General features: G+C 44.9%; 1 protein-coding gene across 4 annotated transcripts in view; it reads left to right on the forward strand.

Moving 5' to 3' along the window:
• The first annotated feature begins 202 nt into the window (after positions 1 to 202).
• LOC306793603 (kinesin-like protein KIF13B) overlaps positions 203 to 22559 on the forward strand; it is a 32993-nt gene continuing 10636 nt past the window's right edge. For 2 of the 4 annotated variants that reach the window (XM_079291271.1, XM_079291274.1), the window contains exons 1-29: positions 203 to 337; positions 468 to 559; positions 849 to 930; positions 3396 to 3489; positions 8335 to 8347; positions 8491 to 8551; positions 8941 to 9033; positions 9680 to 9860; positions 10907 to 10994; positions 11128 to 11262; positions 12152 to 12264; positions 12537 to 12648; positions 13054 to 13266; positions 13362 to 13472; positions 14451 to 14585; positions 14696 to 14826; positions 15219 to 15305; positions 15485 to 15675; positions 16937 to 17168; positions 17271 to 17433; positions 18577 to 18723; positions 19036 to 19185; positions 20004 to 20132; positions 20692 to 20862; positions 21023 to 21180; positions 21546 to 21678; positions 21887 to 22027; positions 22253 to 22282; positions 22394 to 22493. In XM_079291271.1, coding sequence (XP_079147397.1) covers positions 861 to 930; positions 3396 to 3489; positions 8335 to 8347; positions 8491 to 8551; positions 8941 to 9033; positions 9680 to 9860; positions 10907 to 10994; positions 11128 to 11262; positions 12152 to 12264; positions 12537 to 12648; positions 13054 to 13266; positions 13362 to 13472; positions 14451 to 14585; positions 14696 to 14826; positions 15219 to 15305; positions 15485 to 15675; positions 16937 to 17168; positions 17271 to 17433; positions 18577 to 18723; positions 19036 to 19185; positions 20004 to 20132; positions 20692 to 20862; positions 21023 to 21180; positions 21546 to 21678; positions 21887 to 22027; positions 22253 to 22282; positions 22394 to 22493 — 3382 coding nt within the window. In that variant the 5' untranslated portion in view covers positions 203 to 337; positions 468 to 559; positions 849 to 860. The remainder of the gene's footprint in view (positions 338 to 467; positions 560 to 848; positions 931 to 3395; positions 3490 to 8334; positions 8348 to 8490; positions 8552 to 8940; positions 9034 to 9679; positions 9861 to 10906; positions 10995 to 11127; positions 11263 to 12151; positions 12265 to 12536; positions 12649 to 13053; positions 13267 to 13361; positions 13473 to 14450; positions 14586 to 14695; positions 14827 to 15218; positions 15306 to 15484; positions 15676 to 16936; positions 17169 to 17270; positions 17434 to 18576; positions 18724 to 19035; positions 19186 to 20003; positions 20133 to 20691; positions 20863 to 21022; positions 21181 to 21545; positions 21679 to 21886; positions 22028 to 22252; positions 22283 to 22393; positions 22494 to 22559) is intronic. The other 2 variants (XM_079291272.1, XM_079291273.1) reach the window with 2 other exon arrangements.

The following is a 22559-nucleotide window of genomic DNA, read 5'->3' on the forward strand; positions in this document are numbered from 1 at the left end:
AAAGTAACTGCTGTTTTACCAGTGTGCTGTATTGGGTTAATTAGCATTAACTGAGAATATTTGTTCTTATCATGTCTTCACTTGTTTTGGATACATATCCTTGAACGAAAAGCACAGACGTGTAATGCACGTGGAGCCACACTGTGGCGCTGAATTCCCTCTCAAACCAACCGTGCGAGCGCGTGCAGAGCAGAGCGCGACTGGGGAACCTGGGAATCTCACAAAGTCTCACAGCAAATCCCTTTAGCTGAGAGTTGACATGGCTTGACTGATCTCCGGAGGAAGTTTCAGGAAATGCAACAGGTGGAGGAGCCGAGGGAATGAACTGTGTACTGTCGTGAGTGTTGTTTTAGACTTACACGTTGAAACCAGGGTGTCATAGTACACTGTACTGGGGTTACGGTTACTTTTATCGGCGGTCATTATGAAAGCATTTGACCCTTCTCTCTATGTGTGCTGTTCTCCAGCTCTCGTTAGCGTCCCGGGCTAGCTGCTGGGTGTTCCTCAAGGTGCCTGCGAGAGTCGGACAGCGAAACTACTGCGCACTCTTTTCCACACGGTTTGTTCACTTCTCTTTTAAATATACTTTGTACTTCAGCTTGTTGTCTCTTCGTTTTCGTTTTTACAAGCTGCTTGGAGTTGGGTTTAAGTAATAATCGTGTTGCAAGTAGCAGGAGTTACTAGTTTATTGGGTTTATTTATAGATATTCGTATCTGGCGCAATGACGAGCTGTGTTCAGGCCTATGTGTATGTTCAGATTTAGTTTGAATTAACTCTACATACAGAGTGTAATTTGTGTCTATTGTGTCCATTCATATATATATATATATATATATATATATACAAGTCAGGTGGCACCATGGATGACAACAGCCTGAACGACTCCAACGTAAAGGTCGCTGTTCGTGTGCGACCAATGAACAGGAGAGGTGAGTAACTTGTCAGAGTGACACTTTTATCAGTTATGAGTTGGACAGTACGGCCACTTATTAGTCTGTTTTTCACGGGACAAACAAAGTTATTTTTAACAACGGTGCCCAGCTCCAAAAGGGGGGTTTGTGAAGCCATGATTATTTTAGAGGTTTCATTCCTATGTTTTACACAGCTTGTTTCTCCAGGTCGGGCTCTGAAAAGGTCCATTCTGCCCCTCTTTGGAAACGAGTTTTGGCTGCAGTGCTGTGAGAGTAGAAATGGAAAGAAATATGGAAGGAACAGTGACATCACATCCTGACACAAAGGGCACCGTGTACAGTGTTGTGTTCAGTGCTGAGGACTGACAGGCCAGCTGACAAACTTTGTGTGTTGCTGAACAGCAGCTGCATCCTTTAACTTTCCCATTCATTTCATGAATAAATCACTTTTCCAAGTGAGTTTCTACAAAATCTTTTAAAACTACAAATATGCCTAATTAAAGGTGCAGTGTGTAGAGTTTGACGGCATCTAGTGATAAGGTTGCAGAAGGCAGTGTAGCAGTTGCGTACTCTCCGTTGCGTTGTGTTTAATTCAGGACACGATATCTTTTGATGGCTCCAACCAGATGTTTATTCATCGGACAGAATATAGCTGGTAAAAGACAGAACAGCTTCAGTGACTCTCATAGACAACGTTGTGGTCACCAGCTCCGGAACACTGTTAAATTAAAGGGACAAATACTTAAACTAACTGTGGTTAGCATGGTACTCATGCTAAATCAGTTAAAACCATTTGCTCTAGAAATTATAAATTAAAACAATTATACGAACAAAAAGGGACTTCTATATATATATATATCTATATATATCTATATATATATATATATGTACATCAGACATCGAATGAGATGTTTCACAACGGAGGTTGTCACAGGTCAACCTACCATGAAATCAGCTTGCTTCAGACTAGTTCATGAAAGCTGGGCGCACCACTAGAGTCTGCAAGCAGCCAGCAGAGGGCGCTGTTACACACACCCCACTTGTCTCCATGGGGAACTAATGATACGTTGTAAATGATATTTAAACAAGGAAATAATATGAAAATGATAAGGATTAGCAATAACTTAAATAATATAGTGATACTAGCAACCAATGGCCAGTGATAGCAAGTGGAATCATTAACTCTGTTACAGCAGCACACTGAGAACTACGCTGGCCGACCGTAGACTGTATATAAGAAGTGGACGTAGTCATCGTGAGGTCGTTTTGAAGCCTCAGGTTCAACGTTTTGGCCTTCGCTATGTTGGATTACGGCTGTCACCATCTTAGCTTTTTTGCAACCGGTAAACGGAAATGACCATATTTGGACGGTGGGGATGTGACGTGGAGACAACGTATACGGCTCTGATGGGGTAGCGACCTGTCACTCACAAGGTAGACCCGCCCTAAAGCATACTCTGCTTTACTGAAATTACTCTAAAATGAACCATCATTTTATATGAACATCAAGCTGTATTGAAGAAGAGATTGAGACCATAAACTCATGTTCCCAATGTTTACTGAGGGATTAAATCATAGACTTCCATCAGACTTCTTTTTGCAACCGGAGGAGTCTCCCCCTGCTGGTCAGTAGAGAGATGCAAGTTTTAAGACACTTCTGCATCGGCTTCACTCTTCAGAACCGGAGGTTGCCTATGTGGCCTAAGCAAAAACGCAAATGCCGCAACTTAGAGCCATTGTTTGGTTTGTCCGTTCTAGGCTACTGTAGAAACATGGCGGCTGGTTCCGAGAACTCACTTTGTATTTAAATATATTAAAGGCTCATTCAAGGGCAACAAAAACACAACGATTCCTATTTTTAGGGAATTATAAACGAAATAAAACATACTTATTCATATTACATTCCATTTCTGCCAATATACCCCCTAAATGCTACACACTGGCCCTTTAGGTGTAACAATGGAACATCTTACAACACACGTGCACCAAATCCTGCTCTGACAGGAAGTGTCTCCGCCTTTTAAAACCTTATACAGTAGGTAGGAATGAGGAGGAGTAGCCCTGACCCTGCTTTTCCTTACTATCTGCTCTTGGAGTAGTAAAGTGGTTTTGGTGTTTGCACAGGCAAGTCCTGGGATGAATCACCTACAATGAAACTATTTCCTGCCTCTCCACGTTGTGCTGTTTGTGTTACGATCACGAGGACCTGTTATCCTGTGATGGCTCTTGTGTCAGCGACTACTAAAGAAAGTCAGAATCACCAGTTAAGTCAGTACACTGTCTTTAAACGGTTCAAACAGTACATTTTGGTGATTGGACAGCCCTTTTGCAAAAGCGACTTAGCACACTGTACATTTTACTTATTTTGTTGGGCCTATTTACTTGTCAACAGTCTGGTTCTGTTTGTACTGCAGGGAAAATATGTTTGCTGTTATCATTGACAATACATCATTTTTCCTCCATTGACTTCTGTTTCGATCCAGAAAAAGACCTAAAGACCAAATGTGTGGTGGAGATGGAGGGGAACCAGACAGTCCTGCATCCGGCCATCACCAACGTTAGCAAAGGAGACCCCCGGTAAGCCACAGAGTGTCACACACCAGACACACACGTTACCATCAGTTTAATGCAAAACCATTCAACTGTTGAAAGCTGGGTTATTTAGCAGTTGTTTGGCTTTGTCTCTTACTTGTGACATTTTTTGATTGTTACAAAAGCGTTTGTGGCTTGAGTCACATAACTTGGACTCAAGTCAGATTCAAGTCATAAACCTGATGACTGAAGACTGGACTTCACAAAATAATGAAACTTCTTCTGGTGACGAGTGTGTGTTGTCAACTTGTTTTACACACCAACAAAAGTTTAGGACTTATTGGTCTTTACTCAAGACTTGACTCAGGACTTGTTGGTATTGACGTGGGACTTGACTCAGGACTTGTTGGTCCTGACTTGAGACTTGACTTAGGACTTGTTGGTCTTGACTTGCGACTTGACTCACGACTTGTTGGTATTGACTGGGGACTTGACTCGGGACTTGTTGGTCTTGACGTGGGACTTGACTCAGGACTTGTTGGTCCTGACTTGAGACTTGACTTAGGACTTGTTGGTCTTGACTTGCGACTTGACTCAGGACTTGTTGGTATTGACTGGGGACTTGACTCGGGACTTGTTGTTCTTGACGTGGGACTTGACTCAGGACTTGTTGGTCCTGACTTGAGACTTGACTTAGGACTTGTTGGTCTTGACTTGCGACTTGACTCAGGACTTGTTGGTATTGACTGGGGACTTGACTCGGGACTTGTTGTTCTTGACGTGGGACTTGACTCGGGACTTGTTGGTCCTGACTTGAGACTTGACTCAGGACTTGTTGGTATTGACTGGGGACTTGACTCGGGACTTGTTGGTCTTGACTTGAGACTTGACTTAGGACTTGTTGGTCTTGACTTGCGACTTGACTCAGGACTTGTTGGTATTGACTGGGGACTTGACTCGGGACTTGTTGGTCTTGACTTGAGACTTGACTCAGGACTTGTTGGTCTTGACTTGAGACTTGACTCAGGACTTGTTGGTCTTGACTTGAGACTTGACTCAGGATGTTTTGGTCCTGCCTTGGGACTAAAAATAGTATTGGAGGTTTCTACTGGAAGCTTTCTTTATTTTGAAGTTTGACAAAATAATACTAAATCAGGGTCCACCTACTAGCTTTTTTTCAGGAGCTTTCAACCGTATCACACAAGTCTTCATCAGCTGATAGAAAGTGCTCAGATGGATCTGTTGACATGTGAGCGTAGCAGCTGTTTTGCCTCATTCAAGAGTATAAACGTACAGTAATTACAGTATATGGGTTCCATTAGTTTCGTTACCTCAGGATTGCTGCCAGAGAGTTTAGAGAGTCTGTAACCAGCCCGTCAAGTTAGCACCCAGTTGCTTAAAGAAGCTCAGCTCCAAACCTCACCCCACCCATTCTCCCTCTATTACTCCTTCCATTCTTCCTTCTCCCTCTGTGTCCTTCTTGAATCATTCCTCTCTTTACAAAGGGCGTGTCTGTTCCAGCTCAATCCTGCTCAGGTAGCCAAGCCATGATTTAAAAGGAATAAGAACAAAGTAGAACAACATTTAAGATCTCAGATTTTACAGTAGAATGCATGCATCCAGTCTGGAAGGATTTGTCTTTGGTTTAATATTACAACATCGCAGCTTTCATCTGTGTAATGCATCAAATGTCAGATGTTGTGGGTGCAAAATGTGCACTCATTGTGTTAATTAAACAATGCGCCACGGGGCACAGTGTTGGCTGTTGACAAGACCGGTCCTCGTCTTCCCTCCTCGCAGTGAGTCAGAGCAGCGCAGGTAGATGCTCTCTGGAGGTTCTGGTTTCCCTTCTCAGGTTAGCTTGTTCAGTAAAGATGCCTCAGGGCAATCCCCCCCCCCCCCCCAGTAACGAAGAGTATGAATCTTCCTCTTTGTAGAAAGAGAGTGTCTCATATTCCATAGTTATGCTTTGTGTGTGTGCGTGTGCGTGTGCGTGCGTGCGTGCGTGCGTGCGTGCGTGCGTGTGTGTAGCTGTGTGTCTCCTCTGCCCTGACATGCTTCAGCGGCAGTATGCGTCCCCTTCGGGGCTCAACGTGAACAGGTTTAACAGGCTCGGTGCAGCAAGTAAGCAAGTATTTTACATTGGTTTCTGCATCGAGGCATTCCTGATTAGTTTCCCAGTCGATTGTATTCTATTATGAGCACGGCCTGTTTTACAGAAACGCTTTGTTTTTTGTCGGGGGGGGGGAGTCGGAGTCACTCGCCAGCCAATTCCAACGAGGTTTTGCTGAGTCAGCTCACTGCCTGACAGGTTTAACTTAACTGCCGCATGAGCCTCAGGGGGTGTTAATATGTAACGGCACCCTGGGTAGATGCAACCAGGCGGGGATACAGCGGGGGCTTGTCAGACCCTCAAGATGGTAGAGATTAATAAAGCACAAACTTTAGAACCCGTCATTATTCAGCAGGCCTGTAAAACCATAGTGTACTGCATGTGTTGTAAACAGACCTTGAACTGCAGCAGGGATATTTATCAGCGCCTGCAGAATAATGTTTAGAAAGTAAAACACCAACTGAGAGCCTTTCTTATCTGAGCTTTATTGCGATAAGAGCCCCACTTTGAAGAGTTTTTTTAGTTTTTAATCTGTTTATGGCATCACAAATGTTAATTGTTTTTTGTATCCTCCAGATTGTCGATGTGCAGGATTTTTAATATGTACCGAATATGTACCCAATAGCATTATCAAAGCCCTAAGGCCTGTATGCTGTTGGTCCTAGACTTGCTGACCCTCCTCCCTGTCCTTCAGGGACTCCCGGGAGCTGCGAGGCTCTGCCAGTTATCTCAGGAATGTCCTTGCCAGCCCAGGAGAGGACAGGACTCAGTGTTGCTCTTTCATGGCCCAGCCAAGTCTCACATAGGGAGGCCTTGTTTCTTTACAGCCCCCAGTGTGTGTGTGGCCGTGGCTTAATTTACAGGCTTTCTTTCTTTCTTTTTTTTAAACCCCAAATTGATATTTCTGCCTGAGTGAATACTGTGTGTTTTGAGTTATGTTTGGAAGCACACTTCTAAAGCGGGCTTCCCTGGGGACTGGGTGCCTTGGTTTAAGTATGATAGGGTTTACCATAACAAACATAACAATCTGTGTCTACCACATTTTTACATCTTTGGTGGCCAACTCAAATAGATTTGCCCAAACGATGTTTTTGGTCATCCTGAATGTGTAAAATCTGTTTGTAGCCCCAACCTCCTCAGTGGGCAACAACCACAAATACAATGTCGACTTGTAGGATGGCCATGAGAGAGAGTGCCAGTTTAAGACACTTGCACATTCTCTTCCATTTTCATAACCAGAGGTTGCCACCTGGCTCATCACCAGAAGGCACCCTTTCCAAAAGTACTCACGTGATCTGTTGGAAAATAGAGTTATTGATCCGAGCTGATTTAAAAACCAGTTTCAAGTATAAACGAATCCTATTTTTACGGACATGCTGTGACTCGTGCTGGTGTTATGAATGCGTCATTGCTGATGGACAACACCATGAAGCTGCACAGGAGCATGTTTGGTAATTCAATTTGACGTTTGCTTGCTGGAATGTGGTGATGTGTTTTGCTGACTGATGCAATGTGGAACTATTGTTTTTCTGCACTAAAACGCAGCCTGTGTTGTTAAAGTGCTCCGGTAAGAACTGTTGCCTGTTGTCTCGGGACCCCTGGAAGCCTCTGAGGTTCTTTAGTGCTGCGTCACATTCTCCACTTGATTCACAATGAGCCAAAGAGGATTAGTCAACCTTGACAGACTTTTAATCTTCACCACCATTAAAACACCTTTGACTTTGTGTTCTTGAAACTCTCCCTTCTTACTCGGGGGGGGTCGTGTCAGGTTTTGCAGTATTTGCTTGCTCTGCTGTTTCCTGCACTGCAGTGTTGTCCGCTGTACTTTTCTCTACAGAATGCATCCGTTAAGACGGCGCAGGTTACAGCATGGACATGTCGTTCATTTGAATGAGTCAGCCCTCATCTGGTGGTTAGTATTTAAGGGGAAAACATGATCATGATGTCTTCACTCTTTGCCTTTCCAACAACAAATGTCCCTTCATTCATCTGGCTTAGGGGCCACTTGACCCCTCTGCCTGAGAGGGCCCACTTGGTAATGCATCCGTGCAGCTAAGAACAGCTGTTTCTTTGCATTTGTTAGCCTTTTTATTTTATGCCGTTCTTCAGTAGATCATCCGTCCGGTCCACTCTCGTGATCGCGATACCTCGGGAACATTCATTTAAATGAATTACAAGAGAATAACTAGAGGCAGGAAACTATTTGGAAAAAAGATAGATATGAATCTGAAAAGTAGACATTATAATACCTTCGTGGTTTTTTTTTTAAAGTTTATTTTCCCAGAGGCATCAAACAACCAACTCAAATTAGCTGCTGACCCAAGTGGCAACCTCTGGCCTACAGGTTAGAGAAGCAGTCTTGTGAGCAAAGGGTCGACGGTCCAAGACTCCCCAGACCGGCTGGGAAGATGTTGGTGGGAAAGAGGGAGAAGAAGCGCATACCCTTCGTTTAACCACTACTACCTGGGCAGCTCCCAGGTGTGACTGTGTCTAACTGGACTCAGCCGACTTTGCTTTGAATGTTAAAAAAAGTGCCTCTTACCAGGACCCAGAATGTCAGGTGACTGTATGTTATGTGTTGAAGGTGTTGCCATGTCATAAGTATTTTTCACATGTTCTTGCCATGTCGAGGTATCTCCTCTGGTGTGTGGATCCACAAGCCTGGGATAGACAGCAGATAGATAGTAGTTTGTTAGGTTGGTTGACATGTTCATGTTTTATTTAAGTACCGATTGTCAACTGAAATTGTTTTTTTTCTTCTCTCTGTTGCCCTTTAGAAATCAGCCAAAGGTGAGTTTTAAACTAAACTCATGAACAAGTTTATATTTTATATTTTTCTATGCAGAAATGTCTTCTTTTCATTGTAAACATCAGGTGACTGAATGCTCACTCTGCCCGCTATCCGTGCATGAGTTGTTCTGTGTTCTCCTCAGGTGTTCGCCTACGACCACTGCTTCTGGTCCATAGATGAGTCTCAGAAAGACAAGTTTGCAGGTCGGTTCACATCAGCCTTTTTGACCTTTTTGGTTCTGTTTTTAGCTTGAGTGTAACTCCGCTGCTTGGTGACTCACTTGTTAAACTTATCTCCTGACAGAATGTTTCCTCATCTTCTGAACTATTTATAGAGTCGAAGAACGGGACCGTTCTGATGAAGCGTTGTTAGTCCTGTGTATTGTAAAGGGGTCAAACAAAACCGTTGCCAGGGTGTTTCTTAACAATGCGGGGGGGGGGGGGGGGCATTAATTCACCAGCCTGTGTCAGATGTACTAGATGCCCACCATGCCGCTTCTTTTTCCCTTTTAGCATCTTGTCTGCTTTGTTGCTGAGCGTTGAAAGTAGAGTTTCAGTTGCAGATGTTCCAGTGTGTTGTGTGCTGTCTGCAGGTCAGGACGTCGTGTTCCAGAGCCTTGGGGAGAGTCTGCTGGACAACGCCTTCATGGGCTACAACGCCTGCATCTTTGCTTACGGACAGACGGGTAATTCACTTCAAACCTGCTACCGTCAGGCTTATGGGCCCTTATGGGTAATATTAATAAAAGTCTGCTGGTTTGTGGTTCTATGACAGAATCTCTATCTTCATATCCATAAACTTCATGGGAACTTCTTTGTTCATGGGGTCTTTCTCTGACATTTACTGTCATCACATTTTCATAGTCTCAAGAAGCCATTTCATTTGCTTTTTATTCGAGTGTGTCTCATTTTGCGACGCTAACTCATCAGAATCTCTGCCTCTCAGACACACATTTCTTAATCTACCCTGGAGCTGGTACATCTGTTTAATGGTGTTTATTTCTTCCATCATTAGCAGTACTCTCCAGATGACTTCATGATTAAGCCTTTTTATGATCTCTTACTTGCTTCCACAGCTCCAAATCACTGAGATCTGTCATGTCTTGACAGAGAAGCATGTACATTAAGACCATTTGTCTGTTTCCTTTTATTAATATATATTTTATACTTTTTTTAGCTGTTGTTAAATGGGCCCTATGGAGCTCTATTCATTGCACTGTTTACAGCCGTCCTCAGCCAATAACACAACCGGATTCTATTCCCTCCTTCCCTCCTATTTTCCTCTTTGCTTGGTTATTTTCCCCGCTTGATGTTTGGATTTGTAAACTGCAGGCTCTGGGAAGTCGTACACCATGATGGGCTCGGCGGAGCAGCCCGGTCTGATCCCCCGGCTCTGCAGCTCCCTGTTCAGCAGGACGGTGCGGGAGGCCCGGGAGGGAGAGTGCTTCACCGTGGAGGTCTCCTTCATGGAGATTTACAACGAGAAGGTCCGAGACCTGCTCGACCCCAAAGGGTGAGGAACCGTTTGTTCTAGCTGACTTCAAAACAGGGAGTCGCATACATTACATATTCATCTTATGAAATATTCTTTAAGAAAATACCAGTTGTGAGTCTATGCTGTACTCTGTGAAATGCCGTACGTCATACGAGCCGTCATATTTCAGTCTGATACAGTGCTATCTTAACATATCAAATGGCTCTTCGTCTTGATCTTATTAAAGGGACAGTGCACTCCAAAGTCAAAAATACATATTTGTCCTCTTTCACGTAGAGCTGTTTATCAGCCTACAATGTTTTGGTGTGAGTTGCCTAGATTTGGAGGTTTTGGCCACAGAGATGGCTCTTTGCAGAAATCATGACCCGGTGACTCAAGATAATCCACAGACCTTGTTGAGAGCAGTTTCATGGAGGAATTATTATTATATTGAACATTTCAAATTCAATCTAGTCTGGCCAAAACCAATTTTGTCCTTTTTAGTTGAACCAATTTCAGTACGATTGTATCTTCCCGTTATGTGATGGAATCGCAGGTTGAATGATTGGGTTACTCCCAGTCCTCCTGCTCGTTCGTGATTCGGTCACACCTCTCAGCTCGCCATGAGAGCCGATCTACCATGTGAGACACAAAGACAGTGATGGAGAGAGGAGACGGTGGAAGGTGACGAAAAAAAGAGACTTTGGTTATTTTTCAAACTACATTTTAGCCTCGTGACCGTCTCGTCTTAGTCGTGGGAAAACAAGGTTGTTGACGTACACAGTTCGTCATGGTTTTCATTAACAGTATTAACACTGATCTCAAGTAACTGGGTGTTTATTATTGGAATAACAAAATGCTGCTGAGTTTTTCAAATATGTTTTTTGGTGCTTTGAGCACCACAAGTTGAGTGCCATCTAGTAAATATGTATTTTTTTTATTTTGGGGTGAACTGTCCCTGTTGTATTGTTTCATTTGTTTGTTGAGAAGGGAGGAACGCCGCTGTCTATTTCCTAATATTTACAAATGGATGATGGCGTTTAGGTCTGAAGGATGAAGGATTAATAACCGTCTCTTCTCTGTAGAAATCGACAAGCGCTGCGGGTGAGAGAGCACAAAGTCCTGGGGCCTTATGTTGACGGCCTGTCTCGCCTGGCTGTGGCCTGCTACAAGGTACTTTATGAACGATCTCGAGTTTCCGCTCTGATTTCATTTTGCTTTCATTACATTGTGTTGCCAGGGGCAACCAGTTATTTCATAAAGTCCAGGCACAGACATCAGACGTGTGTTTTTGTGTCTCTCACAGGACATCGAGTCCCTGATGTCAGAGGGAAATAAATCTCGCACGGTGGCAGCCACGAATATGAATGAAGAGAGCAGCAGATCCCACGCTGTGTTCAACATCATCCTCACACACACACTCACAGACCTAAAGTCTGAGGTAGGACACCGGCACACACACACACACACTCACTCACAGACCTAAAGTCTGAGGTAGGACACCAGCACACACACACACAGACCTAAAGTCTGAGGTAGGACACCGGCACACACACACACTCACAGACCTAAAGTCTGAGGTAGGACACCGGCACACACACACACACACACTCACTCACAGACCTAAAGTCTGAGGTAGGACACCGGCACACACACACACACTCACAGACCTAAAGTCTGAGGTAGGACACCGGCACACACACACTCACACACACTCACAGACCTAAAGTCTGAGGTAGGACACCGGCACACACACACACACACACTCAGCATCAACTAGTGATACAGGACAGGATCATAACAATCCTCTGGTGTGCAATGTCTTTTGACACCCTCTGCTATAATCGTGTATGTGATGATTCAGAATGTTGCCGTCGCATGTTTTCAGAAGCCCAGGAAACAGGGAAACTTGTTTTTTATGTCCAAACAACCGTGTGGACCCGGAGACATTCAATTAGCAGCAAAGAGGCTTGAAAGAGAGCATAGAAAACAGCTTCACTTCCCTGTTAGAGAGGGCTGTCTGACGGGAGGGTGAAGCAGTGAAAATATTCTAAATATAGCGTTCACTTAAACTGATATTGATTCTTTTAGGTGTCTAACATACGTCCACAGCAGTACATTGGTTTGGTCCCGTGCTGGTATTCCTGTCTTCTCCTTCAAACTCTATCTACTGTAGTAATACACTGACTGTGGAGAAGTACCTCATACAAACTATCTGTTTAACGTCACCTTTTAAATCTCCAGATTTGCAACTGGCCTTCAGTGAAGCTTCTCGGCTTAGATCTTTTAGAAACAAAGTGTAACATCATGTTCATTCCTTTGTGCTCCAGACGAGCGGAGAGAAGGTGAGCAAGCTGAGTCTGGTGGATCTGGCCGGCAGCGAGCGAGCGGCGAAGACCGGAGCGGCGGGGGAACGTCTGAAAGAAGGGAGCAACATCAATAAGTGAGTCAACAGAAAATAGATATATCACACGCCGCCAAAGACTTGTAACCCTCGCTCATCCAGATTCTTCTTCCAAGAGCTAAATGAAGCGACCTGGCTGTATTCATCAAAGCGGATTGCTGGCTGGGATAGTGTTTGTTTTCTGTCTGCACTCACTTTTTAAATCTGGGTCTATTTATACTGCACCGAGGCCAAGATTGCTTTGATGATTTTTTGTCTTTTTGTTCCTCTCTGTGCCATTCTGCCCACTAAATACTTTCTCCCCCCTCCAGGTCCCTCAGTACTCTGGGTTTAGTTATCTCTGCCTTGGCTGACCAGGGAGCAGGGAAGTACAAGAGCAAGTTTGTTCCCTACAGAGACTCTGTGCTCACCTGGCTGCTCAAGGTACACAGAGAAAATACCTTCATACCAACTTCAATTCACGACAATGTGCATTTCTTTAAACTAAAGGAACTGGACTTTAAAGTCCCTGAGTGATTCCCGTTGAGTTTCAAGGCTCTGCTGGTTATTTTCATTAGCTCTGCTCAGTTGGAAAAATGCTCCATTTGCCAGCTTTGAGTCTTTAATTTGGGGGTTTTAAACGGGTCTTTCATTTTGCTCCTTTCAAAATTGTAATTGTGTTAAATGTAGCTTTCTAAAACTTGAATAAACACAGCACGACCCTGAATCATTTGCTTTTCACACGTTCAGTAATTCTTCCTCCTAACTAAAGCAGTGGACTTTGTTTATTTTGCTCTATGTTTAAGGTTGTTTGTCCGCTCAAAGGTTTGGAATTGTTTCTACCTGCAGGACAGCCTGGGAGGGAACAGCCGCACGGCCATGGTCGCCACCATCAGCCCCTCCGCGGACAACTACGACGAGACGCTGTCCACCCTGCGCTACGCCGACAGGGCCAAGAGCATCGTCAACCACGCCATCGTCAACGAGGACCCCAACGCCAGGATCATCCGACAGCTCCGGGAGGAAGTGGAGAAACTGAAGGAGCAGCTCACGGAGGCCGAGGTTCGGATTGTATTTAGAATTTTGAGCAAACGAATTTTGAGCAAACGACACGGTCAATTTGTGGAGAGTGTTGACGCAGCTTCTGTCCCTCTCAGTCTATGAAGGCCCCCGACCTCAAGGACAGGCTGGAGGAGTCTGAGAAACTGATCCAAGAGATGACCGTCACCTGGGAGGATAAACTCACCAAGACTGAGGCGATTGCACAGGTAACACACACACACATTCACTCCCCTTGTATCAATAGAAAATAAAAGTTGAACTACTTCTTGTTACACTTAAACAGAACTTAATTAACATTTCTGTCGATTTCTTGCACTCAACCAAGTGCAACGGATAAGTTTAATCAAGCGGAGGAGATACAATTACAATGTGACTCGTTGCCAATTGATTTGTTTTCTGTTCATTCAAGTTCAAAGGGTAACTTCTGTATTGTTCAACCTGGACCTTATTTACCCATGTTGTGACTAAAGGGGACAACAGTTCTTGAGAACGGTCCAGTATTGAGGGAGAACGCTGTGGACGGCAGCCGCTAAGCGGGCTGCAATGTAATCCCGTCTGGGATCAATTTAAATCAATTTCTGATTCGGAAATCTTGCGAGATGTCACTTGTGGAAATGTGTGGGAGAGTTGGAGAGAGGAGTGCCGGTGTTGTCAGTTTGTTGTGTTGCTGAACAGAAAGCTTAGCTTAGTGTTTGCTAAAAGATGTTTAAAGTCACCGCTGAATATCCAGATGATTTGACAATGTGGACGCTACGAGGCTTCTCTGAGCAAACAGACCGACGGGATCAAGTGACGGATAAAGAAAAAGGTTTTTATTTCTCTGTAGGGTTCTCTCCATAATGTTGTCCGACACTTCTATTAACAAGCTGAGCCTGTCGGTGGCAACAACAAGCACTTTCAGATGACCTACATCGACTGTGAGGAGTTGCCCCGAGCGATTACATTGCAGCCCGTTCAGCGTCTGCAGCGTTCTCCCTCAATACATCAGTCAGCTAGACACAAAAACATGAGTGAGTAGGGTCCAGGCTCAAGAATACAGAAGTTTTATTCAGTGTGGAGGTTATTTTCCCAGCATTCTCAGCTCCGCTCCTTCTCTTTTCCCCCTCACATTTCTTACATCAAGCAGCAGCTAAAGAATAGAAGAAGCAATCGATCCGTTCATGTATGAAATATGTTCCCTGCAGGAGCGTCAGAGGCAGCTGGAGAGTCTGGGCATTTCCCTGCAGTCCTCTGGAATCAGAGTGGTGGATGACAAGTGTTTCCTGGTCAACCTTAATGCTGACCCCGCCCTCAACGAGCTGTTGGTCTACTATCTGAAGGTACCGCAAACACACACACACACACACACACACTGCCTGACAAACGCAGGGCTGCACAGATTCATAAATGCACACACATTCGTGACCGTGTCTCCTCCGTGTTGTCACAGGAGCACACGCGTGTTGGCTCCGCCGACTCTCAGGACATCCAGCTGTGCGGGATGGCCATCCAAGCGGAGCACTGCATCATCGACATCAGCGAGGACGACGGCGTGGTGCTCGGTCCTCACCGCAACGCTCGGTAGGCTCTCGACCTCAATCGGCGACGCCGCGAGCCTCGCTTGATGGATCTCTGTGACCACATCCTCTGTTTTCTTTTGGTGTCCAGGGTTTTTAGTGTCTTCTTATTTGGACTTTGTGGTCACTGAGCCTGTACTTGCTTAGGATCTGTCTCTGCTTTCTACCTCTGTATTTTATTTAGGAATAAATACCATCAGAAAATAAGAAGACTACCGATTCAATGCCAAGTTTTTAAATATTTGATGAACAAAAGGTTTTCAGCGCCAGCAGCTGAGACGACCTGTTTTCCACTTGTATTGGTTATATTCTCCGTAGCGTGACGACAGTATCAGCATCTCTCATCTCATAGGTTCTCTCGTGTGTTGTTTGAATCATTTTCTTTTCCACCTGTAGAACATGTGTGAATGGTGCTGCAGTCTCCAGTCCAGTGCAGCTTCACCACGGCGACCGCATCCTGTGGGGGAACAACCACTTCTTCAGGTCGGTCACTTTGAATCGGTACCCGTGGGGTGTTTTAGTTCTAACACAAACATGTCTCAACTGCATTTATTTACATGTGATCACAAACTGTTCATTTTGCCTCTTCCTCTTTTTTTTTTCCTCCGCTACATCACACTTCCGTCTGTCTCACATCACATCGAACTCACGGACACGCACAGGATCAACCTGCCGAGGCATATGGTCCATGCAGGGGGTGAGGACGAGGAGGGCGGCGCTGCGATGAAGACGTGTTTGAGCACAGACCGGCTGGAGGCGGACTTCGACGCGGCCAGCGACGTGTCGAGCGAGCTGAGCTTCGGCTACGAGTTTGCTCAGGCCGAAGTCATGATGAAAGGCATGGGCAACAACGGTGAGTCTGACTTCCTCAGGGCACGTTCGCAGTGGTGCAGTGGTGGCAAGTGATGTGACATTGCATTACTCAGTGTTTTTACACAGTTCAAATTCTCTCTCAGAGGATATGCAGACATTTATATTACTTTGGACTTAGAGTTTAATTATATTTGTTCTTATTGACTAAGATTTTTTTGTAGCTTCAGTTGTTTTTTATGCTTTTTAGTATTTTTTGAGCACGTCTCTGGTAAACACAAGGTTTAAAGTGGTGCTTTTGTGTGATTCTTTGTGGAGAAACTCAGTTTTACGTATCTGTCGATTGAATCAACGAAGCGGTTCGCTGAATCTCTGTTCGAGGACAGCCCTACTATTTTGGTTGTATTGTCCTGTGAACTAGTCCTCTGTAACATCTTAAGCTCTGCTCACAGATCAGACTGCCAGACAGGATGAATGCTGAATACTGTGAATATCCTGACCTCCTCACCCGTCTACGTCATGTCGATCTGTGGGCAGCAAAACAAATTCTACTTCTGACAGCATTTTCACAAAATCACCAAAAGATAACAAATGTCAACAACTTCTAGGAAAAGACCAAAAGTAACAAGTAGTTCCCTACCATGTGTCCTGGCTCTCAGCCCAAAGCACATTTGTTCCTGAGGATATAAATCCTTAAAAAATGGGTCACAGAAAACATTACAATTCTTTCACTAGACCTAGAATCTGCAGCCATGACTCATTGATGTGCTATTAATATGTTTTGGACAACAATGGAACTCACAAGCGCAGAGGAAGAAGATATATTGGGCCCTTGAAACACACAATAATACATTTGTTACCCGGTACTTTTGGTCATAAAATAGCTTTATTCTTGAAGCAGTTTTTACAGCTTTATCAAAAGCAGAGGAAGTCCATCAAGTTATTCCAAACAGCTTGTGTGCTCTTTAATCCAAATATAAGACCCCAAGTGGTTCTGATGTGGGTCCACGCAGTTCTATATTTTCCACAATGTTCTGCATAGTTATGTTAAGCCTGCAGTGCTCTGACAGAAGACAAAAATAATAACAATAATAATAAGGAGGTAAATATTAGATTTTGGATCAACAGTGAGTACAGTCCTGTGAAGCGGTTCCAACTGGTTTGCGGTCGACAGAGTTTTAATTTTAGGATGAACAGATCTGATAGAAGCTCATTGTCTTTTGATAAGAAAGGATGTAAACTGTAAAAGTCCTCACACTCTCTCCTCCTCTTTCTCTCTTCATGCTCTGGCGGCTCCTCCTCAGACCCTTTGCAGTCGGTGTTACAGACCCTGGAGAGGCAGCACGAGGAGGAGAAGCGCTGCGCCCTGGAGCGGCAGAGGCAGATGTACGAACAGGAGCTGCAGCAGCTTCGCCAGAGGCTCACCCCGGAGAAACCCTCCCACCTCCTGGACCCAACGGGCCCGCCGAGCGGTGCGGCTGCTGCTGTGGCGGCTCCCGGCTCCCAAAAGCGCGTGCGCCGCTGGAGCGAGGACAGGTGGGCTGAAAGCGTAGGATGTGAGACCTTTACTGACCCCTGTTGGCAGTCAGCTCTTTGAAAGAAGAAAAAGAAAAAAGTTGTTCTGTGTTTGCGGTTCAGAGAGGCAATGATGACTCGCAGCCTGCGGCGCCTGAGGGAGCAGATAGTTCGGGCCAACCTGCTGGCACAGGAGGCCGGCTTCATAGCCGAGGAGCTGAGCAAGAGGACGGAGTACCTGGTCACTCTGCAGATACCTGCTGCCAACCTGGATGCCAACAGGAAGGTAGGCTGTGAGTCTGACAGCGAGACAAAGTACACAAAAAAGCCACACACAGAAACCTCCATTTAATTAACAGAACAGCCACCAGAGGAACAAGACGTCAAAGCACCAAACGCTTTCTTTGATTGACATGTTGTACATGCAAGTTCAGCTCAGAAGCAAGTTTAATCATGTCTTATTGATTTTCATACTGTACGCAGTGCAGAGAGTCTGACGCTGTGGGTGAATGCTGAGTAGTGTTAAAGCGCTTTACAAGTAAAAGTCCATTTACCAAAATGGCAACATTCAAAAGTATGCTGAGTAGGCTATTAGCAGTTACTGTTTGCAGGGCAGCAATCGATGTAGAGACATCCACCAGTGGGTGACTTTGCTGCTGAAGAAAACTTCAAAACGTGATGATTTTCAAACAAGTTCTGGCATGTTTTTGTTTTTTTATTCCAAAGATAAAAGATGTAATACTGTTAAGAAAAAGTCATCGTGTTGTTTCTGAAAAAGTAAAAAATGTCATTGTATAGGAAGCCAAAACAAGCATAGCATGATAAAAACAGTATGTACAGGTAGTTAACGTACAGAAAATATTCAACTATAGTGTGTGTGTGTGTGTGTGTGTGTGTGTGTGTGTGTGTGTGTGTGTGTGTGTGTGTGTGTGTGTGTGTGTGTGTGTGTGTGTGTGTGTGTGTGTGTGTGTGTGTGTGTGTGTGTGTGTGTGTGTGTGTGTGTGTGTGTGTGTGTGTGTGTGTGTGTGTGTGTGTGTGTTAAACAGTCAATCCATAGGATGGATATGACGTGAAAGGGGAAAAGGTCAATGTATAGATAATATGAATTAATTAATAAATACATTAAATAAATACAGTTACTGCTCTGTTCTGGCAAGTTATAAAGAAGGTTATTTTTGTAGGAGTTGTCTATCTGAGATAGTGATATCCTCAGGCAGTGAGGACAGGAGGCAAATCACACTGCAGCTAAACTATTTGTGTCGTGTCAGATTTGAGTTTTGACTCCAACAAGGAGTACAAATGGCTGCTATTATACATTAAGGGTTTTAAAGTCTCACAGCCACTGCTGCACACTGTTCCTATCTTGATAAACGGGGCTAATCAGCAGCCAGGCTAAAAATCTGTTTTCTGCCCCCCCCCCTCTTCATAGCGTGATGCAGTGTTGAGTGAGCCGGCCATCCAGGTTCGCCGTAAAGGTAAAGGGAAGCAGATCTGGGCTCTGGAAAAGATGGAGAACAGACTGGTGGACATGAGGGAGCTCTACCAGGAGTGGAAGGACTTTGATGAAGACAACCCTGTGAGTGAATAGAGATGAGTCAGCTTGATGCGCAGACTATAATTTCGTGTTTTCTTCAGTTTGGATGTGTAGATGTGTCAGTTGATATCTGTCAGAATTAGCCCGTTTGCTTTCGTGTATGCCATTTTGCATCCCTGATTGATGAAATGCTTCAAAGAAGGGACACAGAACCAACCCAGTGAACAAAGAATATGCAGATAAAACATCAGCTGAAGAGAAGAACATTGAGATTTACTCCTGATGGATCTTTAGATCTAGTCGTGATGTATTTATTCTGTCCGTCCCCGGTCTTCCTCTTTCTCTCTAACCCAGGTGATGCGGTCCTATTTCAAGCGCGCCGACCCGTTCTTCGACGAACAGGAGAACCACAGTCTGATCGGTGTGGCCAACGTTTTCCTGGCCTGCCTGTTCCACGACGTCAAGCTGCAATACGCTGTGCCCATCATCAACCAGACGGGAGAGGTAGGAGCCTTGTTCTTAAACATGGATGATTCACACATGGACAGTTTAGATGATGATGTTATGAATGATAATGTTTTTCATTTTATTAAAGTTTATTTTTTGCCCCCTACAAATGTCTTAGTCAGCGTTTGGTTGTACTTCACTCCAGCCTTTCGTGTCACTTTGGTTGTAAACAAACTAAGATGGCGACGGCCAAAATGCCAAAGTCGAGGCTTTAAAACTTTACAAACACTTTAAATCATTAGATCCTATAAGTTTAGAAAAATGCACGAATGGCCGAATCCAGATTTATTTCCTTCCTCCGTTCATGTGAATGAGAACGAGGCTGGACCGATGGCCGGGAGGCGGGATTACAAGAAGTGTGACTGCGCATGCTCTCTGGGCCCCATCACGCAGAAGATCAGGGTGGTACCGTCTGACTTTTATACTTGGAAGTCAAACTTCTTTTGCTTCATGCGCCACAGAGAAACGTTCATTAAGAATGAACGGGGCGCTGCCTCCCTCACTGTGTCCAGTTCAGTGTGAAATGTTAGAGTTCTGTTCTTCCTGCTGCCCCCAAGTGGGTCAAGAATTATATTAGTTCACACAGGTGTGAATGCAGAACTTTGGCGACCAAAACAGGGCTAAAAGTGGAGAAAACCTCCATCAATGCAGGTTTAATGTTAAATGACAAATGGTAAGCAAGCTAATATTGACACTTTGTAAATGCTTAGTAGATCATTTTTTGACTTTAAGTCTCAAAAGGTTATTAGGACGCGCTGGCTCACTACCAACGTGACCAACAGAATTGAGACCCTGCTGCTCTGCGTGTGCGTCAGGTGGCCGGTCGGCTCCACGTGGAGCTGTGGCGGGGAACAGAGCGCTCCGAGGAGGAAGGTCCAGGACGGGCTGACATCCAGCACAGCGACACAGACGGAGACCCGCAAGAGCGCAGACTGGACTGTGTGGTGAGAACGTGCAGATGTAGCGTCATTAACAGGCCTGTCGGTCACGTGACTTTCGTTAGAAATGAGCCAAAAATACAGGAAGACATCCAGGAAACACCCCAACTGATAATGTCAAGTCAGGATCCTACGTGCACTAGCTGCTCGGTATCAGTGAGTGTAGCCAGTGGGGAAATGGCTCCAGATTAATAACGTCTCTGGCACATTGTTGTGTCTTCCTCTCTGTTTTGAGTTCCTCCAGCTCACTGTGCTGTGAAATGCGACAAGCGTAATTACCTCTGGCTGTGCTTCTGCTGTTCTTATGATGAAATGAAAAATCAGGAGGTCTTTGCTTCAAATTCTTACAAATTGACCTCAGGCTTTTTTTTGTGTATAAAGAATATTTCTTTGCTTTAGGAGAGAGAGACAAACTAAGATTTCCCAGACCGTTGTAAAGCAACAATGTTAGGCACGTCTGTACATTCACAGCTCTGTTCATGTCTGGTCTGCACGTTTCCTTTAAACCATGAGATTCAAACCAGCAGAAGAAGGTGAGAGCGTTTCCTCGTCTCCTCTCTCTCAGGTGAAAATCCTCCACGCCAACGGGCTGCCTCGCCACCTGTCCAACTTCGTCTTCTGTCAGTACCACTTCTGGGGGGAGGAGGAGTCGGTGTTCATCGCTCCAGAGATGCAGCCGTCCAGCTCGTCCTCCTCCAGAGACCCTCAGTGCACTGTGGTCTTCGACAGCGCCAAGGTGACATTCTCATTCTCATGGTATCACAAACACTCCACCTTTTGAGAAAGAAACAGTTCAATGGACAAAGCTAATTCATCACCAACACTGCAAGTAAACAACAACAAACAAACAATTTTCATTGTAAGAAGATGTAAATCAGAATAAATGACTTTTTAAGGAGCTGTCGGTGCCAGTGTCCGAGGACTTTCTGGAATATTTGGCGGATGGGGCGGTGGCCATTGAAGTGTACGGCCACAAGCAGGCCAACCATCGCAGGAACCTGGCACTGTGGGACCTGGGAGTGATTCAGGCCAAGACCCGAACCCTCAGAGAAAGGTGAGCTGACACGAACCATGCAGCCATCAAAACCGATTCAATAAAGCTCACAAGTCCACTCAAAAGTGACATTTTCCAAGAAGTGAGAAGTGAAGGTTAGTTGTGTAACTTAACGTGAGTCTAGTTTCATTCATCTGAACTATTGACATGATTTTAGTGTCTGTTTCACCCTCTCATGGTTCATTCAACCAACAGACCTATCCTCAAAGACACCAAACTGTCACAGCGTTTAAACATATGTATTAATATGACGTCAAAGGGATCGTTAGATAGAGACTAGAAGTGTGCTTTTATACCTCATACAAGCACACTTGCAAACGTCCCTTTAAGCTTCGATCTGATGCGTGTCCATGCTGTGCCTGCAGGTGGAGTGAGGTGACCCGCCACCTGGAGTTGTGGGTGCAGCTGATGGAGCTGAACGAGGCGGGAGAGTTCACAGCTGTCGAGGTTCTTCCTGCCAAAGATGTTCGCACGGGAGGAGTCTTCCAGCTCAGACAGGTATCGTGATTATGTTTGGTTTTATTTGTGGTTTGTACATTTGAACGGGGACACTGGTTGAAGGTTATTTTCTAATATTAGGCTGAAGTTTTCCTGAACTGACGAACCTACTTGTTGCTTTTTGTTGGCTTCATGGACATGTGGCTTCCTTTGTCCTATCACAAACGTGAGCCTATTTCTATCCCCTCATGTGAATCTCTTCGTCCAGGGTCAGTCCCGTCGGGTCCAGGTGGAGGTCCGTTCAGTACCAGACTCGGGCACCATGCCCCTCATCGCTGCCTCCATCCTCTCTGTGTCCATCGGAGACGTCAAGGTCCGACAGATCTCCAAAGGCAGCGGATCACAATGGGTGAGCAGGAAATACAATCAGCTGTTTGTATTGGTTCAAAGTATGCTGGACGAGGGATTTGTTTTTGGGAAATTGAATTACCTTGATCTTTGGTTTTTATGCCTAATTAGTGTACATGTGAGAGTGATTCATTCTGATTCCCTCAGACTTCCCCATCTGACTTAAATAGCATCTTTTTTATCTATTGTTTGACTCTAATTGGTTCTCTCTCAATTTAAATGTCAGGCTGGGGATGAAGAAATGGACAGCTACCAAGTAAGTAGATCGATTACAAAGAGCAAGACGTGTGATAGTTTGCTCGTAACGGAGAAAAGAAATGCGGTAAATCAAGTAGTCTGTACAACTGACACGTATGTGTCTGTGTAGGAGGTGGACCTGGAGAGGATGAGGGAACGCTGGCTGCTTACGCTCACTCAGAGACAGGAGTATCTGGACCAGCAGCTACAGAAGATAGTTTGCAAACCAGGTACAGCTGTGGAACTCATGCAACCCCAAAAAACCTTATCGGAATCCTACAGAAGCTCTGAGAGGA

Source organism: Melanostigma gelatinosum, assembly GCF_949748355.1.
Source record: "Melanostigma gelatinosum genome assembly, chromosome: 19".
Lineage (NCBI taxonomy): Eukaryota > Metazoa > Chordata > Actinopteri > Perciformes > Zoarcidae > Melanostigma > Melanostigma gelatinosum.